This window comes from Charadrius vociferus, unplaced genomic scaffold (assembly GCF_000708025.1).
Source record: "Charadrius vociferus isolate BGI_N301 unplaced genomic scaffold, ASM70802v2 scaffold213, whole genome shotgun sequence".
Classification (NCBI taxonomy): domain Eukaryota; kingdom Metazoa; phylum Chordata; class Aves; order Charadriiformes; family Charadriidae; genus Charadrius; species Charadrius vociferus.
Genome location: NW_009647828.1, coordinates 4,480,606 through 4,508,065, shown reverse-complemented (window position 1 = coordinate 4,508,065; position 27,460 = coordinate 4,480,606). Strand labels below are relative to the sequence as shown.

The 27,460-nt window shown below is 45.2% G+C and overlaps 1 protein-coding gene across 2 annotated transcripts; it reads left to right on the top strand.

The window, feature by feature from the left end:
* SMYD1 (SET and MYND domain containing 1) lies at positions 1-27,460 on the top strand. 2 transcript variants are annotated; one of them, XM_009882510.1, is made up of 10 exons: positions 1-141; positions 10,936-11,112; positions 11,813-12,026; positions 13,736-13,866; positions 15,790-15,828; positions 18,760-18,952; positions 22,333-22,425; positions 23,626-23,789; positions 25,353-25,521; positions 27,000-27,460. In XM_009882510.1, exons 1-10 carry the CDS (start codon positions 5-7, stop codon positions 27,156-27,158), a joined length of 1,476 nt encoding a protein of 491 aa, XP_009880812.1. In that variant the 5' UTR covers positions 1-4; the 3' UTR covers positions 27,159-27,460. The 2 variants fall into 2 exon arrangements, with proteins under 2 accessions (XP_009880812.1, XP_009880813.1); XM_009882511.1 differs by lacking the exon at positions 15,790-15,828.

Sequence of the window (27,460 nt, the reverse complement as noted above, 5' to 3'; positions counted from 1 at the left end):
TGGGATGACCAAAGGGGGAATGGAGTCAGTCGAAGTGTTCACGTCTGAAGGCAAAGGCAGGGGCTTGAAAGCGCAGAAGGAATTCTTGCCTGGGGATGTCATCTTTGCGGAGCCAGCCTACGCTGCCGTGGTTTTTGATAGGTAAGAGAAAAGCAGTTGTAAGACACAGACTGAAAATACTGAAAGACATCTCGATGCAAAATTTCATTTGACAGGGCGGGTAAAAGTTTGAAAGCATCTAGACAGCATCAAAGAAGGGTGTGAAGGGAAGTCAGAAGCACTTCTGTAAAGACACATTCACAGCTTACAGTGAATGTGCTTCCCAGGGCTCAGATCAGCTATTTTACTTTTAATATGGAGCAATCTGTTTCTAGGATGTGATCTTTGCAAGGTGCTCGGTGCCGTCAGCTTTTACCAAATGCTGTGGAAGTATTCAGTGCCTCACAAAACTGGACCCATGTTACGCCCCGGTGAACTGCCAGGAGTTAGTGTAATTCAGGTACAGCAATCTCAGACTGACTTTGCTGAAGCCTCCGATGTATAATATGAGATAAAAGTGAGTTACGTTGTGCTCTGCTCCCATGTACCACCTCCCAGCTGTACACTCCACTTCATTGCCCACTGCCTTCAAACTAGAAGCTAGTGGGGGTCTGTGACTGATAGTGTTTCTGTTAAAGTGATTTTGTATTTATAGCTAGCCAAGTTAACTGGAGACAAGTTTCTGCTTTCACTTTTGCATGAGACTGGTTTTAAATTCTTGTTCACACTGATGTAGCCACAAACTGAATTCTGGTGTCAAATGCAATTTTCACTTCTGCTGCTTCTTTCAAGGACAAACAACATGTGATTAACCTGCACTGTCAGTGTGGCTGGTAGATGCCCACTTCTGCCCCTCAAATCAGTGGAAGATTCACTTAAATACCCTCAAAGCTAAAAGACACAAAGAACCAATTTCTATGTTAATCTCCCATGGGATAAATCTAGAATAAAGCCTCAGACGTGAGTGGAATTTGTTCAGCCTTATAATATGCTAACTGAGAATGGAATTTGCCCCAAACTTTTTAACCGAGAAGCTAGACGTCAGCTAAAGGTTTCGTTCTGGGCTTAGGAAATTTGTGAGCATTCTTCAAGGGAGACATGGTGAGTCCCAAGACTGATTTTTTTGCCCCAAACTGTCAGTGACTTTAGTGAATGTTCTGTACACTAAATGGGGCAGTGAGTGATTCTGCCTAGCTGAGCTTTCCCTGATTGAATAAACTCTGCTAATGAAGTCTGGGATGCAAGCAGAGCTCATGCTGCTGCTTTAATCCTGGTCATCTTGTAGCTGAAGCTGATTTGTTCTACTGTGTGATCTGGCAATAGCAAAGAATTGGGGATTAAATGGACAGAGCAGGAAATAAGTTTTTTTCTGCGTCTTTCATTCACTTTTTCCTTGCCCTTAAACTGTCAGTGGGTGAACATATTTATGAATCTTTACAATAGCAGCAATGACACTTTTTAGTTTTTATTTTAATATGTCATTGCAAGAGCTCACATTAAAAATATAATTTTTTATTTTAAAATATTAAGTTCTTGAATTCTTAACCCTGAGTTCAATTACAGTACTTAGTGACAAAACCACCTCTCCTTGACGTGCCCTTTTAGCTCTTGTACTTCAGTTTCACTTGTGTCAGTAGCTGGAATCTTGCTGTGATACTATGTTTGCTTTGGAAGTCCCTAGGGACAATTATTTCTCCCATATGCCTTATTAAAAATGCTAATTATCTTTTAAACCATTGAAAACATTTTGCCTTTTGATTACTGGTTGAGAATTTTTTTTCTTCTATGTGATATGTTGTAAGCATCGGCGCATAGAGTAGAGCTGCCCGTGTTGAAGAGCTACAACTTCACTGCATTTTCAAATGTCACTTGTGTAATGTGAGATACAGGGAGAATCTATCACCGCATCAGCTCTTAGACTGCAGACTGTGTCTTAGGCTTATGTTTCCAACAGAAAACCTCGGATGGGGAGAGATATGCTTTCCTCCCTCCCCAGTCTGTGTTTGTTTAGCTCCCAGAGAGCAGGTACAGACACTGAGCAGCAAGGGGATGAGGTAAATATATCCCTTATCTGCGACTGCAGAGGATGGGGATGGCTTCAGTTATTCTTATCTCTCTGCTTCTTCTTCATGCTGCTGTGCAATAAGAATGGATTCTTACCCTCCCGTGGCACGTTTTGTCCCAAAGCTCTTTATATACGTCAGTGGTGAAATGCATTCCCAGGATCTCCAAAGCAGGCAGTGCCAACGAAATGCTTGTTGGTTAGTGCTAGGCAGGGAATATCCTAGGCCTGAGATATAATGAAAACATGCGTTTTTCTTGTGAAAACTGTGCTGTGTTTTCACACACACACACACGCACACACGGCTTTGGTTTTGAAGGTACCTTCTACTGCTATCCAGAGTATTAAATTGCATATAACTCCCATCGAACTGATTGCTATTTAAGAAGGGTAGCCTGGATCCTTGAAGGACCTGCAAGAATAAATCCATACTAGGCCGTGGTGGCTGGGTTTGCCCTGAAAGAACTGCTGTTGCCTCTGCATGGATGAAGAGTCCGATGAAGACGTATGTGTTTTTCCATGCCCACAAACAAGCATTTATAGGTCCTAAAACTGGTGTTGAGCCTACACTGTTGAAAAGGGTCTCACCGTGCATTGGGAAACTCCAGAGTCCAGAGTCCGTCATCCTAACTCCACACAGCATCTTCATCTCTTGCTGAAAGCAATCTTTATGTGTACTATGGAAAGGGGTTTCCAATATGAGGGGTAGCTTTAATTTTTCAGCTCAGGTCCAACTAATAGGGGACCAGATTTTCCACAGAGCTCTGCTATCTTTGTGTATAAAGGCCACCATGGAAGCACAAGATTGCAGAGTACTTGGAAAAGTTGGTCTGTACTTTGCAGCCCTTTGAGGAGCTTAGTTCTTTGGGAAGTCTGATCCCAGTGTGGATGCTGAGTCCCTGAAATCCTGCCCCTGATTTTGCTGTTTAAACCAACTTCTTTATGCATGTCCGTCATACTACAGCGGCCACACTGCAGTATTCTGTGTAACTGCATGTGATGTGGGAACACAGCAGGTGAAGCAAAGGTCTCTTTTTCGGATTAGTAGGAGCAGCTCTTCAGAGATACAGCATAGTTTTCTTGGTGTGGTCGTACTACAGGGTGGAAAGCAGCTTATGTTTGTGCATGGGCACAAAGCTGTCAAGAGATGGGAGGTACTGCTATTCAGAAATGAGGGACCCCCGTAAAAGCTGATCATCATTTGACCTGGTGAAGAACATAACTGTGAAATGAAAAATTTGCTTTATCTGCTATAGGTGTTTAACTTCATGTGTGTAAGTGAGAAAATCCTCCATAGGGCTGTTGCATAGCAGAAACCTACCTTTCATACTCTGAGAAACTATCAGAAGAACAAACCTCTTTGCCCTGACTGTACAGGGATCTAGGGAGCCTGAACAACTGATTTTAGCACCTGGTGTTAGGTGCTCACAGCAGAAAGTGTGAATATGCTACGTTTTGGGCTTAAATGATGCAAAGACCCTTCTCTATATATTGATGTGAGGAAGCGTTGAAGTAATTTGGACCTGAGGCTGTCACCCAGCTGCACTATATGAATGTCTGTCTTTCAGTAGGAGGCTGAGTTTGGGGAGGTGTTGAGAATTTTATTTTGCCAGGAAAAGGAGAAATGTTTCCTTTTACAGAACTCGATAATCAACCATCATACTCTGAGCAAGTAAGATGCCTCAATTAAACTGGACCAGCCTACAGAGTGATGTGATGGCTTGTCCAGCAACATGATTTGCAACTCAGCTTGCAAATTAAGACACTCAAAACTAAGGTCTGTTACAAGCGTCTGCATAGAGCTAAGGGCAGAATTCAGTTGCTGTAGGTGTTTAGTGTCATTTGAGATGCCCCAGGGTGTCTGAGACATCCTCTTAGGGCTGACAGGTACAAAACAGGATTTATGAGAATCAGGCCTCCTCTCAGGACAGATGGGTGTCCCTGCAGAGCCTAAAATAACACTAGGCTCCTATGTCCAGGCAAATTAAACTGAGCCTAAGTGCCCTTTATAATCAATGGAGCACTATAATGTGCACTGAACACAGACACCTACCTTTGAGCCGAATGGCTTTCCAGATCCCACTGAGTTTTCTGACGGGATCTTTACTTAGACACTGAGGGTACAGGTGAGCACATCTAGGTGTCTAAATCTGCAGACTGCATCCCACCCTGGAAGTTCCTGAAGGTCACAGGGATCCCGAAGATCCCTGAAGGTCCCTGAAGTTATTAAGGCTGGTGAGGGCTTGTATTGTTCAACCCAACGATCGTCATCTGAGCAGCAGTTTCTTACCCGGTGCCAGAGGTTTTTAGTCCAGAAGTACATAAAAGTCAAAGTGAAGCTAAAGAAGGTTTCTGTAGATGTCAGCCAGCTCATAGTTTCTTAGATTTTAAGGCCAGGGTATGACTCACAAGGCTAACCCTGCACATTACAGGGGGGGTGGACTAGATGACATTTAAAAGTCCTTTCCAACCCAAACTATGATTCTATGATTCTACAACTTTTTGCTTAACATAGTGGTTACCTGGCATTGACTCCTGCATCAAGCCTGTTACTTCTACCTGAAGCAGAGCAGGCTATTTAGAGAGATGGTGAATACTAATTGAAAGGGGGTGCAGAACTCAGTGTGATCTCCAGTATTTTACTGTTTGGATAAAATGCAGACACACTCTCTGGTCTGTGTTTGAATCAGGCTTGCTGTTATCAGCTGAAATAACACTTAGAAAACACCGGTGTCAGGCCTGCTTTGCCCTAAAATACATGCAGAAGGTTGGAAATATATCTTCTCAAGGGATTCTTTGCCTTTGTTGGAGTAGTTTTTCGATTTCCAAAGCCCCTGTGCAATCCCCATTGACATTACCTCTCACTGAAGATTTCTCTAGTGCTCTGCTTTCGTGCTGGGGTTTAATCCTTCTCTCTTCCCTCTTTACCTTCCCTTTGAAGATCCCAGGTCTCCTTTCCTCACTGCCACCTTCAGGATGATGGCATTCCCATAGCCCGGGATCAATGTACAGTACGCGACCTTCTCTTCTGGCATGTCAGTTGGCTCTCAAGCCTGTAAGAGTTTACATTTCCTGTGAGCATGGGGATGCCTGATATATCTCTGTCAACCTTCATCAAGAGAAGGTTTGCTCTTTAACCAGGGGGGTTTGAGAGACAGTAGTCAAGGCAAACAGTGTCATGTGGTAGAAAGCCAAGATCACCTGAAGATCTGCTTGATGAGTGATCTGCAAATTGCCATAAACTTGAGATCATGCAATTTTTGCACTCCTTTTTGATGTATGAAGCAGGCACAAAACATTTTCCAAGGGAAATGTAGGGAGTTCCATTATTGCAGCTGGGATGACCTAGGGATATAAGAAATACAAAATTTTCCGTAACAGCATAACTCTGAAAAGATTATGGAAGCAAATTCTTTGAGTTAGTACCAAAAAAAACCCTGGGAGTTAATGTAATCATATCCATATTGTCTAAAATTTTCTGGGGTTTGTTTTTTTATTATTATCTCATTTGTTCAAATGCTTAAATAAAACCTGGGAGAAAACCTAGCTTTTTTACAGGAAACCACACTCACACCTCTTTAAAGAGAGGCTGAGAAATCTTGTAATGAAAGACTAAAAGTAAATTAGTCTAAGATAAATCCTCCACTCAAATCAGACAAACAAGGATGTGTCATCCCTGATATTTTAAAAATAAAAGTACTAACTTCCAGTCCCCTTTTTTAAAGGAGGAAAACTATTCTTGTGCTAATAATTCACCATTATAGGTATCCTCAGTAGAAACCAACTATTGAATACTTCCCTTTTCCTTTCACTGCTGAAAGAGCCTTTCCTTAGGCTGTTGTGTTCAATGAAGTGTTACAGCTTCTGCTTTGAAAGCCAAGTGGACTTTGCCTGCGTCTTAGGCTATTCTTATGCTGTCCTCTGTAGGAAGTATTGGAGAGTATTGCCTCGCCAGCCAATAATAAATACGAAGCAGGTGGACTTAAGTGTAAGTTAGGTTGTTTGTGTGTGTCATCTGTCATGTACAGAATAGCATAAACTCATATTAAATAGTCTGTGAGCTTCTCACCATGTCCATTAGCTGTTCAGTGGAATCCTCCTTTTATTCCTACTACAGCCATCTCACTTTGCTTTTCCAGATCAGTGAATGAGGTGCTGTGGGTGCTGGATGAGAAATAATTGGCAGATATTTGGGTTGTGCGTGTCTCAGAGGTGAGGTTAATATACTCCTGTGGCAGTGCTCAGCCCTCTGTCCTGGCAGGTCCAACAGATCTTAATTCATCTGAATCCAATCCAAGCAGTCACAAGAGCTATTTGTTTTACTTTCACTGAGAGCCATGCTTGCAGGAGCCATGGCTTAGCTGACAGTGCTCTGTCACCTCTTGCATTTGTTGGCTGGCACATTGAATCATTGCTTTTTGTGACTGTAGCTACATCCAGGATTAGTAGTAGTTGTGCATCTCATCTACGTAACATCAGAGCTCGTGAGCCCTTGAGAGCTGAGCTCGGTTGACTCTTGGATGAGAGGCCGAGGAAACCTGAGGCTTTCCAGAAAGTCATTTAGTGAGTCAGTCTGTGGCACCTGCCCTCCAAGTCAGTCTTAAATCCCTGACCTGGCAAGGCTTGGACAAGCTGGAGAAATCACTGTGCTAATGAAGATGCTGCTTTTGGGCAGGGTGAAAAAAAGAAGTTCTCACTATGTGTGGAAGATGGCAGTGAATGAATGACCAGAGATCACTCCAGAGGCCATGGTGTACATAGACGCAGCAGAAAGCAGTTATATTGTCCCCGTATTAAAGCAAGGGAAGCCGAGCACCAAGTCTCTAAGGGTTCAAACCTCCGTGGCTCCTGCGTAGGTACCACATATCTCTTGAGAAACCTTCAGTGCTGCCTGGCCATGCAGCATCCTGACCACGTGGGCATGGGCTGCTCTCTTTATAGGGAGAGGAAGCTCCATCTGGGCCATCTGGAGCCTTTTTGGGTTGTGTTAAACACGTTCTAGGCCAGACAGAGAAGGCTTTATAGATCAGTGATTTCCACAGGCTGAGAGAATTGGGTTTAACCTGCTGCTCCCCCTGTCCTTGGGGAACCTGAACCATTGCAGAGGGGATGACATGGGAGACTGTGAACCACTGCAAGCCTTTGGTGTCCTTGGTGTTCTCTACCTCCAGGATAGGTAGTATCATAGCCTGTTATAAGGTCCAGCCCTGGGGCCAAGGAAGAGCCCCACTTTGCCATCCCCATTCGGGGCGTCTGGCTCTGAGCTCCTCTGAGACAGCAGGAGTTTGCACGACTGCCTAGGGGCACCTGGGGGATTTTGGTGCTTGCAGGGTCAGGCAGTGCTTGAGCAATGTTTGTTGAAGATTTAGGCAATAGACCTCAAATACCCATGTCTCATTTTTTTACTGTGCCAAGAGTTGAGCCCAGGCCTCTGGAGTCCTGGTAATGCACATTATCAATAAATCTAGTCATCTTCTAAACCATTTGTGATCATGGAGGATCCCATGAAGGTTTTGTGAGAGATGTGGTATTTCTTATACCTGCCAGTCAGACTACCTGTGAGTAATTGTGTCTGCAGTTTCAATACCACAAGAACCGTTCCTTCGCCTCCTTGGGAAGTCTTGTATAACTTTTTGATACACATTTTTGTGCATTTCCACATCTCCTTAGAAACAAGGGCTTTCCAGTGCTGGTGGTAAGTTCCACCAGTTGTGTTTGCTTTGGAAACTTTGGACACCTCATGCAATAAACATCACAATGCAAAGCCAACATTTTAGTATTTTTCTGTTCTCAGAGAGAGAGCTGGGGGAATGCAAGCCTCTGTTTGAGGAATTGGGTTTTGCTGCACCATATTCCCCTCCAACCTGTTACTCCTCTTTACAGGAAAACTTCTTTAACTGCCTTTTTGCTTTCTGACTGCCCTCAAAGCACTCAGGCGGCAGGAGGGAGCCCCATTCCCTGCGTGAAATATCTCCCCGTGCTTCCCGGCACGATGTAACCGTGCGGGTTTTATCAGCTGTGTGTCTCTCCTTTGCCTTACAAGGAGTGTAATCTCTCTTGCACCTCTCTGCCCCTCTGACTTGACAGCTGACAGAGCACAGCCTCACATTTCTCACCACCTCCCAGCTCTTTCATTTGACTTAATGGAGTTGGCTGCATCCCCCTTCCCGGACACGTGCTCCCACCACCCCATCCTGGCTGCTTACCTTGCATTGTGTTCCCTCCTGTGTGCCGGCACTGCTCACTGTCATTTTCCAAACTTCATTTTTGTATGTGATTTTGTCTGCTGCAAGTCGTCCTGCTTTAAATCAATGGTCCTCTGCTTTAAATCAATGACCATCTTCATCCCGCAAGAGCCAAGGCGCAGGGTGGATTGTGTCGGCAGCTCATGCAATAGTGCCAGAGGAATGAAAATGCATTTTAAGCATACTGTGATAAATATAAATATTCATGCATATGTTTTTATATATATCTGTATAGTGGAGAAGCAGCACAGTCTTGGGGCTGGGGACTCGGGCTGTGAGTCTGATTCCTGCCTGCGGCACAGCCTCCTCGTGTGATCCTCAATACATTTTTTATTTCCTTGTGCCTCAGTTTCCTCACGAGAGGCTGTGGTTGATGATAATGTTCCCTTGGTAATGAAGCCTCTGTGGTCAGTGAGCTTTTTGCAATGAGAACCTCCCTCCTGGGGTCGGCAGTGCCTGAGGGATGGGAATTTAAAGTCTCCTGTACTGTCGAGGCTGGCTGGAGGCAGAGGTAAAGTGGACACCAAATCAGGCAGTGAAAAGCCTTCTCCAGCAGCAAGGGGAAAGTCTCAAAGTTGTTTGGGCAGGACATCAAAGTGTCTTCCCCTCCTTCCCAATGAAAGAGCAAGCATCTGGACATGGGGGAAGTGTCCTCTTGGTCTGGGACCCTGAACACTCTCAGAGGGAGAATATCAGGTTAGGCTGCTTCACCAGTATCCTCTGAGATATTCCACGCCCCCCCAGCCCTTGGTTATTGTTATATACATAAAATTGTAGGATGCTTCTTGGAAATCCTGTTTTGAAGGATTTGAAGAAACCTGCTCCTTTTGAAAGGTGTTCCCCAGTTATCCCATGACCACCTAACTCACAGTGGAGAACTAGTTGAACAGCAGAGCCAGAGCAGGAATAGCCGGTGAGCAGCACTTATTGCTGCTGACACCAGAGGAAGCCATGTCAGGCTTTTCAATTTGGAGCAGAAATCTGCATTGCTAGCCCATCTGCAGGAAGGCTTTAAGTGGCCCAAAGAGCACAGTGCTAAAGCTGACGCTGGATTAAACAGGGAGGACTTCATGCCCTTAGAGCAGAGCACAGCCTTACATCAGTCACTGTGCTCATTATCTTTATTGTTTAACAACACCCTCATGGGTGGCATATTCTGGGCCACTGACCAGCACTAAATCATTGATACTCTCAGTTCAGCAACATACCAGCTTTGTGAAGATGAAAGATCCCCTGGATTTAGTAATAGAAACTTAGGGTAGTCTTAAATGCAAATACTGCTCCCTAAACTTGGCGTTACAGCTAGGCCACCCCAGGTCCTACCCCAGCCAGTGTTCCTGGGAGCTCTTGAGAATTCATCTTTTTTGTGTCTTCAGCTGTTTGGTGTTCCTTGTACGTCCCTGGACAGCTGAAAATCTGTTTGTGCCTCAGCATTTGTGCTTGGGGGCCTGCTGCATGGCTGGGAGCCTGCCCTGGTCCCTCAGACCCTCACTAGTCCACACTAAACTTCTATCTGAAGTCACTGAGAACAGGAAAGCCCCAAATCCATCCAGTTTGGGGCTCTGTGCTGCTGTTTCCTGATGGTGGACAGCTGTGTACCATGACTGAAGGAAGGAGCAGAAGACATAAACCACTCTGTGATGAGAAGAGCTACCTTGAAGGAGGCTGTTCTTTTGGTTTCCTCTTGCCATTTCCAACATGATGCCACAATTGCCTCCAGTACAGCTACACCTTTGGCCTAGAGACAAAAAGAAGTGACAAGCAAAGCTGCTTTTTAGTCCACGGAAATGTGGCTTGGTTTCAAGCAACACAAACACAGGGTTTCCTTATGCAACCACTTCTATCTCTCACTCTTCGTCATTGTGATACACCACTGGTCTGCTCACTAGCAGAGCATTTCTGATGCATATTTTTATTCCCACAGCATACCTGTGACTAAGGAAAGTTTAGGAGAGCAGTTAGGATGGCTCAGAGCCATGGTCCCTCTTGCCCAATATTTTGCTAAGTCTCAGACATGGTGGTGGCGGCTGATCCATTTTGTGACCTGGTCCACGTGAGGCCCAGGAAAGCCTTAGTGATGGGTGGGGGTTCACTTCATCCAAATTCAGAGGCTTTGCAGACAGGTGAAGCTCTCAGACTGGCTTTTTGCCTTCACGTTCTGCTTTATGCTTGCCAGAGCCACAGACTCCTCAGGCATCTCCTTTCTGCTGAGCAAATGGGTGGCTGCTGCTTCAACATGGGCCAGACAGAAAGCAAAACCAGACTGAAAATCCTATTAACAGCGGCAGAGCTGAGGAGGAGCAGATGAGCTGCAGACAAGAGGGCTGAGAGCTGGGGAATGCTTTATTGCTGTCCTCCTTTAAACAAAATATTTGTCTCTTTGGCATAGCCAAACATGAAAGCAACAGCACTGGGCAAGCGCATGAGCATTATACTGGGTGGGAGGTTTCTCCATCCTCCTAAAAAATCTCAGGGGGTGCGTCTTTAGTGGGTGTGGGGAACACAGGGATGCAAAGCTGGCAGGACCCTCACTGGGTGGAGCTGGCCCTTCACTGAGGTATGAGCCAACGGGTCCTTCTGTACTTCCAGCCTGACGCATGTCATCTGTCACACCTGCTTCAAACGACAGGAGAGGCTCCACCGCTGTGGCCAGTGCAAGTTCGCCTATTACTGTGACCGGACCTGCCAGAGAGCGGCTTGGCTGAACCACAAAAATGAGTGCTCTGCCATCAAGAAGCATGGCAAGGCACCCACCGAAAACATCAGGTGAGAGCCGGTCCCCAGGGGCTGAGACAGCAGTCTCCGGATGGAGGGAGAGGACAGGGCATCCCTCCGGAGGGTGGTGAGGAAGAGCCAAGTGGCCTGATTTGGATGGGATGGATGTGGGAGATGGTTTGGGAAAGGCCAGGAGCATCCCTGAGGTGATGGGATGGGGACCTGGAGGAGCATCCAGGGTGCAAGGGGGTCGTGCTCCTGGGCTTTTTTTTTGTGCTGGGCCCCAAAAACTCTACTGCAGCTGAACGTGATGAGGCAAACCTGCTTGGGGTGGTTTAGGAGGTGTGGGAAAACGGGGAGTAGGTGGGAAAATGGAAAAGAAGATAAGCTCTATCCCAGTTTGTCTATGGGATACATTGATTTGGATTCATAGCCTGGCTCCGTTATAAGAAAATGAGAGGAATCCCTGAGGAAATGAGAGCCATTGTGGAGGGCTGGGGACCTGGGGGTCTGTAGCACTTCTCCAGGTAAGAACATAGATGCCAGGGCAAAACCCTGCATCTGTCTCTCTTTCCTTCAAAAGCCCATGGATGGTGACCAGCCGTCAAACCATCAGCCATTCAGTTCTGAGCCTGTCTCAGTCTGTCTGCACACAATTTCCTACGCATGAAATGAATTTCAATGGTCCTTCGGTCCCCCTCCTTGATCTTGGTGGTGGTGGTGCTAACACCTGGGGCTTTCTCCTGGCCAGGCTGGCTGCCCGCATCATGTGGAAGATAGAGAGGGAAGGCAGTGGGCTGGCAGAGGGCTGCCTGGTCTCTATCGATGACCTGCAGAACCACGTGGACAGCTTCGGTGAGGAGGAGAAGAAGGAGCTCCGCGCCGACGTGGAGAGCTTCCTTGAGTTTTGGCCACCCCAGAGCCAGCAGTTCGGCATGCAGTACATCTCTCACATATTCGGAGTGGTATGTTGGAGGGGTGGGAGAGCAAATGAGGGGCAGCTTTTAGTGCCAGCTTTCTGGAGACAGTCTCCAACCAGCCTGAATTGAGGATGTCAAGTTCATCCCTCTCTTGCCCTTAAGATGCCATAGCCGTTGGGATAGGTGAGGATGATATTTGCTGCAGGTGGTTTGAATACTGCTTATTCCCCATCTGCATTGCTTCTGTACTGACACTGGGAAACTGAGGCATGGAAAGGGCAAGGTCTAAAACCTTTTATCTGTCTCACCGTGCAGGCAAATGGCTCACCCAACTGTAGGTGCTGCATTGTCATCACAAGTCCCACTGGTAATCTCTCTGCGCCTGGGAGAGTTGGGAAAATCTATTTAAATATATTTTTAGTAAATATACTTAGAATATATTTGAATACAGCAGATTTGTTTTAGTATATACATTAATGTCTATTATATATTGTGAGCATCAGATTTTTTACACGTATATTATAAATACATATTTTGTGTATATATATGTAAAATAAAATCAGGTAAAATATACCAGATATATTTAATAGTATCCATTTCTAACTTGCTAACTACAAATTGTTGTTCTCAGTGTAGCAGAGACAGAAATTCCCAGAAGCCACTTCAGGCTTCAGGCTCTGCCCCCAGCCCTGGTAGAAGTCGGTGTATCCTGGGCTGCATTAACTCCTCACCTGGCAACACTGCCAAAAAGGCCAGGGTGAGGTGAGACGAGACACATGCTCTGCTTGCACCTCTGCTGATGACTGGTGTGGCAGAGAAGTCGGCTTTGCCAGCCCTAGCACAGGGAAGACACACAGCATCCTTTGGTACCCACTCCAAAAAGAAAATCCAGTCCACTGGGTGCAGGGAGACCTATGTACTAGTGACCAGCATAGCTTGCCCATGCAGAAGTACGGAAGTACAGATAAGGTACAGAATCAGTTAAGAAAAGACATATAACTATTAACAGAGTAAAATAATTAGCAGCCAAGTTATTATTTCCTTTGGTATATCCTATCATGTTTTCTCTTTGCAAATACTTCCTTCCTTTATGCTTGTGACTAAAAACTGTTCCATTCATATGTGATAATAATGTAGCATATAGAAAAGTATAATAATTCATTCTTGGTATATGTGTCATGCAAAAACAATCATTCTGAAAATCATTTGGGACTCGTAACGAACAGTAGTAACGGGTTTTTATAACCTCTGTGGGCCACCCAGAAAATGTGACCAGGTTGAATGCAGCTCTTAAGGTTGATTTCTAACTGATATCTGGTTTAATAAGCATGAACTTTCCTTTCTGCCGATGCTCTGCTTCAATTGCTGCAAATTCATTTTCCTGTGACCTTTTCTGAATTATTTGCAGGAAGCAAATATAAGAAAACCAATGCATGATCAAACCAAATTTATCTTAGACATCCCAAATGAATATTAAAAGCAAATATTCTGCAACATTTACTCAGCTCTGCTCTGGGCTGGTCCATCTGCATGAGTCCTGCATTTCTTCTCTTCTGGTGTTTTATCTCAACTAAAGATGTTACTACAACTACCTTCTGCAGTGATCTCATAGGCACTCCTTTCTCCTTAAAGTTTGGAGATGGGAAGCTGGAGATATACCTCTTCTAAAGCTTCAGTGGGAATTGAGAAATCCTGAATGTGGCTGAGTTCAGCATTTTCTCTAATGCTTTTTCCTGCCTGTGTTTTGGGACTAGATCAGCTGCAATGGCTTTACCCTCAGTGACCAAAGAGGACTGCAGGCTGTTGGTGTGGGAATCTTCCCCAACCTCTGCCAGGCCAACCATGACTGTTGGCCCAACTGTACCGTCATCTTCAACAATGGCAAGTGAGTGGATTTCTTTCCTTGAGCACAGCAGGGATGCATCCTAATGGGCAACTCAGCAGACTCTGCTAGCCCCACAGTGTCATATCCCTGCCCCAGAAAATCTATTCATTCTTCTTTCCTTCTCTAGCTCAGAAAAAAAAAAGTATCAGGATTTTCTTTCTAAAGGGGAACTCTTTTCTCTCTTATTATTGTTATTTTAAAAATCATTGTCTGATGCAATAAACAAATACACATAGTTTAACCCCAAATCCAGTAAACCGGCAAAGAATTTTTCCCTGGATTCTATGAGTTTTGAAACTAATCTCAAAATAGGCAGATAAAGTACTAAGTAGCTGCCTAGATCACTCCTTGTATTCAGGCTTTATTTATAAATAATTAAGGAGCACATACAATTAATAAAGTATTAAAGATTATACTGAGTCCACAGTCCAAGAGTTTCTTATAACCGAAGCTTGCAATCAGCTGTGTATCACTATCTGCTGATGTGTTTATAACCATCCCTAACACAAACCCTCATCTCTGTGAGAGTGTATCATCATCTCTATTAATCACTGATTAACTCTTTAGCAATGACTGTTACCTGCAAACTGAGTCACATACAAATGCAGGATGCCCTAAGCCGCTGGGCACTCCCCATTCTCAGCCAAGTCCTATAAGAAAACTCCTGTGGGACATGTGAGATGGAAAGATATTAAGTGGGAAATGCAGGGATGTTTCAGCAGAGCTGGGAGTGGAGGCTACTGCTCTTAGTGCTCGGGGAAGCCCACGGCAGGGATGCTCTGCCTTTTCCAGTCTCCTCCCAGGCCAGAAGAGGTAAAACTGCTGCTGATCCAGCAAGTTGCATTGTGTGCAAGAAATTAACTATAGGAAACCTCTTGCCAAAAACCACAGAGCCGCATTATTTCATCCAAATTTGCCACTAGGTCTTGAGATTTTATAAATTCCCATGTTCACCAAACTTTAGTGCTATAAATTAACCTCCCAGCCTCCCCTTCTTTAACTAACACATTGCTTGTGCACTTCAGTTCTTGCTGCTGGTTTTACTTGGTAAAATTATATCAGTATTTACCAAACAGCTGGTAAACGAGCAAGGAGAAAACCAAACTGCATTAGGATGATTACCTTGGTGGGAAATACGGTCTGATCCAGTCAGATTAGTCTGTGCTCTGATATCCAATTACCCTGGATCAGATCCCTAGTGGCATGAGGAGAGCCTCTTCAACCAGGCTGGGAAGTGGAGGAGGTAACTAGGAGTGATAGCAACCCTGAAATCTGAGTTTGTGGGTGGTAAGTGGAGGAATAGCATTTTGTTTGCCTGGCCGCTTGTCGAAGCTCCCATGTGTATCCTGTAACTGATTTTAAACTTGACCATCTGGTATTGGCCAGGTAAATTATGAAGGTTTCCTGTCTTTCTGTGGTAACCTGACGATAAGCTCCTGTTGTGGGAGCTGAGCTCTCTGTCAGCTCTCAAGGCACATTACTGTACTTGAGAACCCACCACTCATCACACAGAGTACAGTCATTGTTGGTGATATCCCAGTCTGATTTCCATTTCAAGATGTGTTTTAGAGAGCACGACTACTGATGTCCATGGAGACATTTGTGTGCAGGAGAACTAGTCCCCTGGTGCCTGCCAAATGTCAGAAGCAGGTTTTTGCACATTCCCTGGCCAAGACTTCTAAAATCACAGTGCTAGGACAGTTCTCTGCCCAATCCTCCATAGCCCAGTGATGGGCAATTCGGTTACAGCAGTCACATAGCAAAAGCGAAGCTGTCATGCAGTGAAACATAAGCCAGGCACAGGGCAGCCCCTTGTCTCCTGTCAGGACGATGTCCCCATGCCCTATGCCGTGTACCCATTTTTTTTTTGTTGTTGTTGTACTTATACCTGTGTAAACTGCAGATGTTTGTTTTGTCTTTCAGTCATGAGGCTGTAAGATCAATGTTCCACACACAGATGAGGTGGGTCGGTCTTGAAAGCATCATCCTTCCCCCTTGCCCTGTACCCCTCATGCCCCGTGTTTAATGGAAAAGTTGCAAACAGACTGAGGGGCTCCCTCTGTTTGCAGAAAATTTCACTTTCCCCGTTTTCTGAACTTCTCCTCCTCCCCATGTAAAGCCCCACTAAACCTAAACCTTAATTAACTCTGCATTTTGTAGTAAATTAAAATGATAATGGTAATACTGTGACTGTCTCCCCCACTGCAAATTCCCTCTCTGCCTTCCCACTCTCTCCCTTGGCTTCCTCCCAGTCAGTATTTCCCCTCTCCACTTCTCATTTCTCCTCCCCTGACTATGGCAAGAGCGTGAAAGTCAGAACAAGGTCTCGCTAATCTTGTACGGCCCAAAATAAAACCTTGCATATTAGGAGATGAGAAATGATTGCATTACTGACATACTAAATAGTCCATGTTTCTTCTGCAACAAATGGTGCCTGTTGAATGTGTTGACTACAGTAGCAATACCATGAGATGTAGGTTTCATCCTTTTTTATCATAATACCTGATTAATGTTTTATCTTTTAATGATGCCACTGTTACCTGATTCAAACTAAAGAAATCGTGAAAATATATGCTGAAAAAGAAGCTTTCTGCTTAGCTCACGGCACTTGGTATATTATAGTTAGTCCTGTTAAAGGGATGTTGTCTTTAAACTTCAATTTCATGCAAACGTGCAATTTCCTCAAGTAAGATGCGAAATGCTTTTGAAGTGCTCTTCTTCACCATTGACACTTACTCGGTGCTTTATAGATAGGACCATAAAAACAGGCAAATGAGTTTCACTTCTGATTAGAGTTGCTATTTTGGGGCAATTCAAGTTTTGAGCTATCAGGCACTTGCTGTGCCTGTGCTTGTGTCTTTCAAGGTCCTTGGTGCTTGGGGCAGACACTGGGGAAAAAGCACGGGACAAGCTCGGTGGGGTGCTCTTGGCTGACAGTGTCTCTTTAACTGTAGCATTTAAAATATGCCATGTGTTTCCAGGCTTATCCCGAACGCTCTCAGTCCTCTGCACACAAGGGTTGGCTGCTTAAAATATACCTACCGTGCTTAGGCTATCAGGGGCATCATAAAAGTCAGAGGCTTGATTTTGCTTCTCTGGTTGCATGACTCCTGTTAACGAGGATCCCATTAAGTGCGAATGGGAATGTTTATATGTGTAAACCTTTCTGATGGGAATTGCTCTTTTTCTTGTACTTTCTCCTGGAGTAGCCGGTTGCACCTTTCTCTGGCTGGCATTTTCCTATGGTTGTGGCATAACAATAGCTGCCCTTTGTGACGATGGCATGTTCAGTGATAAATTTTTTAAGAAATATGCTGTTGATATGATCTAACACCCAGAGAAGGTCAAGACCAGCCTCAGGGAGTAGTTTTCACAGCAGCTTTAGCACAGGTGAAAGGCTCAGAGCTACGCCCTTGGTGCTGAGAGCTTATAACAGGGAGTACAAGGGAATTACAATCTCTTTGCAGAAATATGATCACACAAAAAACGTAATGTCAGAAGAAGTCATGTCCTCCCCAAAAGACTTACTTTTAATGCACCTGGGGAGACCTTTGGGTTCTATGCTACCTATGCCTTTGGTGAGACCTTCATTGGGTCCCATCTAAAGACCTTCATGTGCAAATGGGAGCCAGCAGGTCACCCTGAGGTCCATCTTGTAGTAGGTTTGTACATCAAACATGCTGTTGAGCTCAGCAGGAGGACGATTAAGGCACACTCTGCCTGTGGTGAGGGAATCCCAGGACTGATGTACCACACCATAGAGTGACAGTAGGGTGGGAGCTCAGACCATGGGACTGGCTTCATTTTGATAACCTGTAAGTATGCTTAGCTGCAAAACCATGTTTAAACAACTAACTGCTCCAAGCAGAGGGCCCAAGGTCACCGGTTTCAAGTGAATTATTTCCAACTGTGGGTAGAGTCACTAGTAAATGGGGGAGTAGATGGATACAGAAACACCACCTGCAATTGGTATTTGATGGAAGTTTTTCTCACTCTGGCCAAATTCTTCAGCCAGTTGTGCCTGTCCAGCCTCCTTAACTGAGAGATGTCCCAGAGTAACTGGGAGATTAAATGTGTAGAGTGAAAAAGCAAGGGAATAGTTTTGAGTGTCCATGTTATTTAAGACCTTTTACAGGGAAAGACATGAGAGCAAGGCAGGTACAAAGATCTGGCTTTCCAAAAGCCAGACATTAAGGATTTGATGTGGATTTTCGTTTAGTAACAGACACTGGCAATTTCCTTGTGTTTAATATTAGCAATATCAGATCAAATGGGCTACATTAGACTGTTTACAGAGAATTGTTTCTAAGCCTTTATGTAGAGATGTATGAAGAGGGTGAGGGCATCTCTTACGCAGCACCCAGAAGGAATGTGTCTTAACTTTTCAGAGCGAAAATGATACCGAAAGCAGCATGGCTCAGGATCTGGGAGTCTAGCCAGGGATGTGTGGGTAGCATGCAAAGCAGGACTTAAAAAAAGACCCAAAGTCCAAACTCAGCATTTTGCAATGCTTGTTGTGTATTTCTGATCTCAGGGTTTTCTTCTGGCCAGATCTCCTGCAACACAGTAAAAATTTATGTCTAGGTTAGCCCCTGCCCACATAAAGTAACGGGTCTTTAATCTGTTTATAGCTCAGACCCTTACGTATCCCTGACAGGGATGGGCAGAGGGGCAGGAGAAACTGGTGTGACCATGTTTTCACTCTGTATTCAGTTAACCAGACTGCTGCCCATCTCTGCATTTCCTCCCTGAAGAGCTAACACAGTACCTTAGGGGAAGGACTCACCTCTCCAAGGCAGGAGCAGATTGCAGGATTTGTCCCTGATGGCTCTATGGCTGCACCTTTGCTTCTGCTGCTTCTCCAAGTCCACATCTCGTCTGCTTTGCACCCAGGATCGAGCTGCGGGCACTGAGCAAGATTTCTCCTGGGGACGAGCTGACAGTTTCCTACGTGGATTTCCTCAATGTGAGTGAGGAGCGGCGGAAGCAGCTGAAGAAGCAGTATTATTTCGATTGTGCCTGCGAGCACTGCAAGAAACAGATCAAGGACGACCTGATGCTGGCGGTGAAGGAGGGGGAAAGCAAGGTATGGTTTGTCCTGCTGTGTCCAAACCAAGAGGTCTCCTCCACCCAGGCATCTGTGTGTCTCTGTGACTGTGGTTCTTCAGCCTGGCGACACTCTCAATAGGAACAGAGTCAGATTTTGGCAGAAGCCTGGCTAGTGCCAATGCAAAAAAGGAGAACAGAACTGAACCTTGATTGAGCACACCACCAATTCAAGCCCACCATGCAAGGCTAGTTTAATCCCTATTATGCAACATAAGTATAGTTTTTAATTTAAAATTTAAAAAAGCCTGAATAAGTTACCTTTAACTCTGACCTAAAAGCAGAATGCTAAAATATTGGAAAATTAGGTCCAGAGCTGAGAAAAATGCTGGCATTTAGATTGTGGGGGTTTTTGAGGAACTGAAAGGGAATCAAAGTTTTGAACAGCAGAAAGGAAAAGGTGTTGCAGGTGATTCATGGTGACAGGACTAACCAGCACTGCTGAAGCTGTATGGTTTGTAAAACATGTACCATCATGTTGACTCCAGGAAGGTGGGAAGCCTGAACTTTCAGTCCCTCCTTGCACAGGCCTGTCACAGGGAGTTTGTACTGTCGCTTGACATTTGTGCATGGTTGCTGTGGGCAGACTGATGGTGAAGAATTAACATGCTTGACTGTTCATTTTTAAGTAATCTCTGTTTTCCTTGGAGGTCTCACAAGTCATGGAGTGGGAGGGTGTAAGGCTGTGTCTTGCTGTCAGCAGTGGGATGTATTGCTTGGCCAGCGGCTGCAGGTTATGAGCATGCTGATAGCTCTAAGAGTTTCTTTTTTGTTCCTCTGCCCAAGGATATAGTATTTTTTTGTGTTCTGTGGCAGTGTTAGCTTAGGGGGTTTGTACTCCTGCAAGCTTTACAAAGTGTATGATGGAAAGGAATGCAAGGCAGGGTAAGAGCATTTTAATGTGTTATCAAGTCACTGATCTGCACTACTGAATAGTGACCTAATGAACCAGAGAGTACAGCTCAGGGCTGATGTGGGGCAGGACCAAACGGCAAAGGTGGGATGAAGACGTCTTAGACCAGCACTGCCAGCAGGAGAGGTCCATGGAAATGCACCTTCTGGGGAATGAGTACAAAACCCTCAGCCTCCACCTCAGCACAGGTACCAGAAAGCCAAGCTCAGTCCTGTGGCTCTTCTTTCATATAGGTGCTGGTCAGAAAAGGCTGGATATTGCAGAGCAAAAGTCTCTCCTTGAGCAAGGTTTGGAGAAACGGGATCAAACTGGTATCAGGGAGCTCCCATGGGAAGTAGGACACAGGACTAGAAGAAACCCTTTGCTTGTTGGGCTCCCCACTAGTGCAAAAGACTCTGCTATATAATTCTATTACTAAGTTATCAAGCTTCATCTTAAACCTAATCCTGAGTACTGAAACTCCCCACTTCTAATATGAAGCTGTCCCAAAGCTCAGTCATCTGAGGTAGAGGCATTTTCATCTGACTTTCTGTAGAAGTATTTGCAAACATCTCCTCCAGTGGATGGCATAAAAAAATCTCATCTCTCATTCAACACCTGCTATCAAGCCGTGACCCGAGAAGTGAGATGCACCATCCCCTTTCCGTGAGCATTAGAGGTGCTCTGCAGCATGCAGCGGGAAGACATGCACTTCTGGGTAAATGTCCTTCACAGTCTGAAGTGCTTGTATAGAAAAAGCCTGTAACTATGCAAGGTGCATGATTTCAGCTATTAAAAATACACTCCATCCACAGACAATAAGTATCCAGACTGACCTCACCCGCAGAGCACGTCTGCTGTCCACCAGGAATATTGCATTTTCTGAATTCAGGCTCACTTGCCTGAGAGTGGCAACACTCACAGCTGTGTGGAAAAAGTGCTATGAATGTATGCAGGATTGACAGCTTACATCCTCAACAGCCGCTTTGACCTCCAGTCCTTCACTCCTTCCAAATAGTAGCAAAATTGCCATTGTTTATAATGGCAACAGGCTTAGGGGTCTAGTAAATGCAAGAGAGGATTTTTATTAGGCAAAGCTGCTGTGGAAGTGCTGGCTAAAGTACCTATTTTGGGAGTCTTTACTCAGACAGCATAGCGATGTGATTTGCACTGACATTAACATTGCCTTTGAATGTGCTCTGTGTATTAGGGCACCCTGCATGCTGCTCAAACAGCTGCCAAGATCTGATTAGCTATGGTAGCTTCAATCTAATAATATAGAGTAATAAATCATAACACATACATGCGTATCCATAAATAGGTGGGGGGTATATGGCTCTGAAAAGCTACTGTTTTTCCTTCCATACAAAACTTGCAAGAGCTTTTCCCAACTAGCCGAATTTCACAGATTCCTCAAAAATCTGATTGACCAGGTGTGGGAAAAAGACAACAGGACAGTTCCGCAGTCCTGACTCCAAATCTTTGCATCCTTTGTTGCAACGTTGGGCCTCTGCTTTTGAGTCACACGCAGAGGTCCTTCCTGGCTACTGGGCATGTGCCTGTGCTCTGGGTCTATCTTGTGTCTCCAGACCAGGCTCTTCCTGCAAGCTCCTGGAGTCAGGTGATTGTGGGCTGATTTCAGATTTCCCATTTATGGAAAGGAAGGTCGTGATAGCTAGAATAGTTTGAAAATGCAAATTTGAAAGGCTTAGAAAAATGGAAGGTGAATGAAGTTGCTGGATATCATAATGTTATATTTCAGCATTAAATGAAGGGAGATGAGGCAGCTAATTAGGAGCTGGTTAGTGTTTTGTCAGGTATACCTAGATGTGCATCATGCCTTCAAATACATGGTGAAATCCAAACTTCTTTGAGATGTGTTGGAAAACATTTCACTCTCTGGATGCAACTGAAATCTGAGGTCAACCGTCTTATTGTGGTTGGACTTAATGACAGCATTTCTCAGAGTGGGTAAAATTTAGTGATCTTTCTTACTCTTATTCCACTGACCTCTGATTCAAAGAGCCTCATTTCTCTCAAGCAGCTGCACCTGATACATGCCAACCTGTGGCTTGCACAGCCTCTTTGGTGTCTTGTAAGGCCTCCCAGTTGCAGGGTCAGTTGTCCCTTTTCCAAATGAGAGAAGTGGAGGGAAGAGACGAGGAACCCAGTTATGCATACCAAACGTACATGGCCACAACTCTGATGAGCAACACTCTTGGTGAAGTCAGCAGGAGCTTCACTTCTCCATTTTGTAGAAGCACTATTTCAGACCAATCTTCGGCAGGTCCGAGGAGGCATGCTCAGATATACAGCCAGTGGTACGAAGGTAGCGAGTGATGTGGGAAGCATCTTGCTGAGCTGATTTGTGTTCCCAGACTGTGAAACACGCATCCCTTCAACCAGGGTATTTTGGCATGCATCAGGCAGTGCATTTTCCTCACTGGTTTCCCTAACGTTGTCGCCAGCCCTCTGCAGAGACGGTGAAGGAGGTCATCCAATTCTCCAAGGACACACTGGAGAAGATCAACAAGGCCCGCATGGAGGGACTTTACCATGAAGTGAGTCCTGCTGGTTTTGCTCTCTTGCTGTATATGCACAGCCGGGAAAAGTGGGTCTTGTCCCTCTCTACATCAATGATTTAAGGATGAAACAACCCCCCATTACTGTAACCTGACTATCCCCATGTGCTTCCTGCCCTCTTGCCAGCTCAAATTGCAAAAGCTGACACTGATTTCTGCCCTCTGTAAAGCATGACCATGTTTGAGACAACATCCCAGCCTTGCCTCTTTTGTAGTGATGACACAATGAGATTTAAGTGGCTTCCTGCACCTCCAGTTGACACAGGTGTTGAACCAAGGGCCTCCTGGGCAAAAAACATGAGTTACAGGGCAAGTGCAATGAGTCATCCCTGCCAGGTAGCCTCAAAAAAAAGGAGGACGTTGGGTTTGGGAGAGGGGCAGGACAGTCAGGAGACTTGCCACAAGCATCAATCTATGGGCTATGTTTGCCTGTGTTGATCTCCACTTCCTGGCTTCTGTGTGTTGCTCTTTTGTTGGGTGCTGAGGATGGGTGTGTGGTGTGGGAGACCCATGTCCCACCTGGAGCACAGGTCAAAAGGGTGAGCGACCTCAAGTCACTTCCTCCTTTCTCCCTCTTTTGCTGACCCAGGAAATATTTAATTATTCTCGTCAGATTGTAATGGCCTCAGAAAAGCACTCCAGGTTTAGCAACAGCCTCTGGGTTTGAATTTACTTTGGGAAAAGGGTGAAGCCCCCAAGAGCAGAGATCAGGACATTGTGTCAGGGGTAGGTGCAGCCATGATGCAGCAGAGCAGACAGGCATGGGACCGTGCAGCTGCGTATCTCCAGCCCCATGGGGTCATTAAGAGCATTCATTGCATCAAGTGCTTGTAGGAGGCTGGGTGGATGGTGTTGGAGTATGAGAGTCCTGTAGGCGCTTGGTGTCTGACAAAATCCAGCCTCCGGGGGTCTTTCTTCTCCTGAACGGTAGACATCACTTTTTCCTCACCAGTTTTATGAATGTAACCCTGGGAGAGAAAGCTTTGAGCACCAATCATTTTGATAGGATGATGTTTCTCAACATATCAAAGCATATCCTATCTCCCCCAAATTTCACAAAGGCTGACTTGGCCTCTAGGACTGTTATGGACCATGCAACCCACGGGCCTTTGGTGTGGCAGTTTCGGGGCCAAAGAGGCTCTGACTTTCCCTTCCTCTCACTGCTTCCCCCGAGTGCAGGTTGTGAAGATGTGCCGTGAATGCCTGAAGAAACAGGAGCCTGTGCTGGGGGACACGAACATCTACCTCCTGAGGATCCTCAGCATTGCCTCTGAGGTGCTTTCCTACCTCCAGATGTTTGAGGAAGCAGCTGACTACGCCAAGCGGATGGTGGATGGCTACCTGTATGTCTGTGCCCTATTTTTGGCAGCTCTCCCTGGTTATGCAATATTAGGCAGTGTGTTATAGGAATAACTTAGCCTGCTCCCATCTGGGCAGCAGTGATGGCATTCAGACAGGGACCTGACTATGTCACCAGACCCTTCCTAAATGCATAAGAGCTCCCAAACACCTCAGTTTACTAAGCTGTAACTGGCAAATGCTTTGGGTACATCTTTCATTAGCTTCTTTGTTTTGTCTCAGAAGCATCTCGGGGCTGCCCTGGTAGCAAGATACAGAGTCCGGTTGCAGGACAGAGAGGCGGTCAGTGCAGGAGACGGTCTATTCCCCTGCACCCTGCAGGAAGGAGAAGCTGCAGCGAAAAGAGAAACCATGTCAAATGGCTGTCACTTATGGTATCCCTTCACTGTTGAATAACACATGGATTTTTGTCTTGGCTAATTAGTATGCACAAGTCCTGTGGTAAAGGCTCAGTGAGAATAAAGAAATTCAGGCTTAGTTCACATAGATCCAGGGCAAACCTCTAAGTAGAAATTATGCACTTTATTATTACTGAGGTTTTACTACAGGACTGATGAGTATTAATTAGCAAAAAAAAAAAAACCCCAAAACAAACAAACCACCAAAAATTTAAAAAGAAATGGAAGCCATAGAGAACAGAAGAGGGAAATACCTGTTTTGCCATCTCGTTCACCCTCCTGCTGAGAGCATCTCATTTCCATTACTTGCCTTTTTGGTCAGTTCCATCCCAAAAGGCCTGTGATATTTTGTTCTTTTTCAAAAGATTGACAGAGTCTAGAGTGAACCTCCCTGGCTTGCAAGCCTGATAAGCCACTTCATGTCCCAGCCCTGGCACTGAACCTATTGAATAGTACAGAGGAAATTTCTTCCCCTGCCTGTTTCTAGCTTCTCAGTCCAGAGTGGGGACTGCAGTAATTTCCTTCCTTGCTATAAGATCTGCCAATTCAATATGCCAAATAAGCCCTTGAAGGCAGGTTTTCAGGTAAATCCAAGGAGCTTCTGACTCTGCCTGTGCTTCTAAAGTTGGATCTGGAGGCCGGTAGTCATCTTGCCCATCTGGCATACTGACCGGCAGGGGAGTGCTCTGAAAGTCCTCAGAGTCAGGGATGCATCCCCAGGGTGTGAGATGAACATTGCTGGAATTTCTGGAACCACCTGTTTCTCTTCCCACTTTGAATGAGGAGCTGGTGGTTATTGCATTCTCTGAAGCTGATGCTGTCTGGGCTGTAGGGTCAGATCTGGGTTTTGTTTGTGCCAAAATAACATGGAATAACAGAGCTTGGCATTCTCCAACCCAGGTGTCCGACTTTTCCCATTCACAGTTTGTTCATCCTCTTTCACAACAACTTATGTCCTTGTGTAACTCGTGTCCTCGTGTAACTCATGCCTGCCCCTTTCTAAGCAGGGCTGCACATTTCAGTGGCACTGAATGCAATAGGCTCTTCACTTGAGTAAACAGTCTGCTCTCTGGCAAACACATCACGACACTGACAAACATTTGAGAACCCAGATCTTTCCCGAACTAAAATTACTCAATGTTTTTCCAGGAAAATATACCATCCCAACAATGCCCAGCTAGGGATGGCTGTGATGCGGGCAGGAGTGACTCACTGGCATGCTGGTCTCATTGAAGCTGGGCATGGCTTGATCTGTAAAGCCTATGCCATTCTCCTGATAACCCATGGTCCTTCCCACCCAATTACCAAAGACCTGGAGGTAGGTGTCATCTCCCGTGTTGTCTCTGCTCTCTGTCTGGGCAAAATTACATTCAAGCTGTAGAAACAACCCATCCATAAGACCTGAGAGATGTATCAGGTACTGACTGCTTCCTATTAGTGCTGTGGTTTTCTCGAGGTTATGTTACAGTCTGCTGGGAAATGCATATCCCTTCCTATGGGGAATTTTTGTCCCTGAAAAATAACTTTTATCCCACACCAGGACATATATTAAAAATCGCTGCTGAGCCCCTGAATCTTATCTGAAAATGCTGTGACCAAGGACAGAGCCTCCTATTCTTCAAACAGCCCAATTTCTCTGCTCTCAGGTGGATGGCATTAAAATTTGACTATATCATACTACGCATGGTGGATGTTCCAACTTTATCAACTGATTTTTATTATCGTGTCCATTCTTCTTTATTTACCAGTCCCCGGTCTTTCTAAGCTGCAATGTATTTTTTTCCTCAATCGATTAATAGGTGTATTTCCTAGGTTAGAGGCAAGAGCTGCAGATCCTGGGGAATTACATCTGCTCAGATATGATGAACTATTTACAATTGAAGCTGAGGATCTATCATTTCTTTGGCCTTTAACTCACCCGATGTGACCTGTTTGCTTTACAGCATTCTCCTTTATTAGCCAAAAAATTACATGATGCCAAATGAAATCCTTTATTGATGTCTTAGTCCCCATTATAGCAGAGCTATAACCTTTATTAGTGCAATTTTATGTCATCAGAAAAATTAATATCTAGTACCTAAAGGCAACCTGACTGTTTCTCTATATGTAGCAGAGGGTGAGACCCCAGCACCTTCATTTCTGTATATCCTTTCCCACTTACTATAGGAGGAAAATAGTTGATATATGGCACATGCTCTGTGCTCCTAAATCAAGGGTTGAATAAACTCACAGACAGCTGTAAAAAGATTTCCTAAAATCCTTTCTGAGCCTCTGCCATAATGCAACATTAGGAATGACTCTGCTCACGGTGAATCCTGGGATGCACGATGTGCAACTGTGATGTGGGTGAAGAGGGGCTGAGCATCCCTCTCCTCCTCTCCTACCTCCTTCCACATGACGTGACCCCTACCCTGGTGATGGGTCACACCAAGGGTCAGGCCCAAGGTGTGGATGGAAAGCATATTCGCTCCCTGGCTCTGCACAGCATTGCCTCTACGTCCTGTGTCAGGTTTAGGAGTGTGAGGCTTCCCAGCAGTCTGTGAAAGAGCTTGGTGCAGGAAGGGCTGGTGCCTTCGTCACCTTCACAGTACACAGGCAGCCAGGTTTGAGGAGGTAACTGGATATCTGTATCCAGTCAGCTTTAGTCCTGCTGGTGGGACACCTAGATTAAGTTGCATCGGTCATTACATGGCCTAGGACATCCCTGAAGGACAGTTCCTAGTTTTAGGCAGTGCTTTATTCACTTGCTTTGAGATCCCCTGTGTCGTAGGTGTTATAACCTGTTGTGTCCCTCAGGTCATGCGTGTCCAGACGGAGATGGAGCTGCGCATGTTCCAGCAGAATGAGTTCATGTATTACAAGATGAGGGAAGCTGCCCTCAAAAACCAAAAGATTCAAGTCATGCCTGAACCCAGCAATGAGACCTCACCAAGCCTCTTCCACAAGAAGGAATAAACCCTGAGCTTGACACAAATTCATGCCTGTTGGATAACTTCACTTGTGGCACCTCCAAACATGGGGGATGTGATATAAGAATGGGATATACCCAAAAGGATTGTTCCCAGTGGCACCAGCCTGAGACCATGGACCTGCTAGGAGAGAGTCCTGAAAAATCTTCCAAGGACTCAAACCAGAAGAGATCTTGGCAGAAACAACATCCTTTTTCTACCACTACCATTAAAAATCAAAGCAAAAAAACCTGTTATAAAATTATTTACATTCTTATTGGAAGCCTTTTTCTCTCTACACAAGTCCTG

Excerpts from the sequence above, each read along its gene's own strand:
- SMYD1 (XM_009882510.1), top strand. The coding sequence starts at position 5 with ATGACCAAAGGGGGAATGGAGTCAGTCGAAGTGTTCACGTCTGAAGGC. Across the intron at positions 13,867-15,789 it reads GTCATCTTCAACAATGGCAA|TCATGAGGCTGTAAGATCAA; the intron begins GTGAGTGGATTT and ends TTTGTCTTTCAG. Across the intron at positions 18,953-22,332 it reads TGAAGGAGGGGGAAAGCAAG|CCCTCTGCAGAGACGGTGAA; the intron begins GTATGGTTTGTC and ends CGTTGTCGCCAG.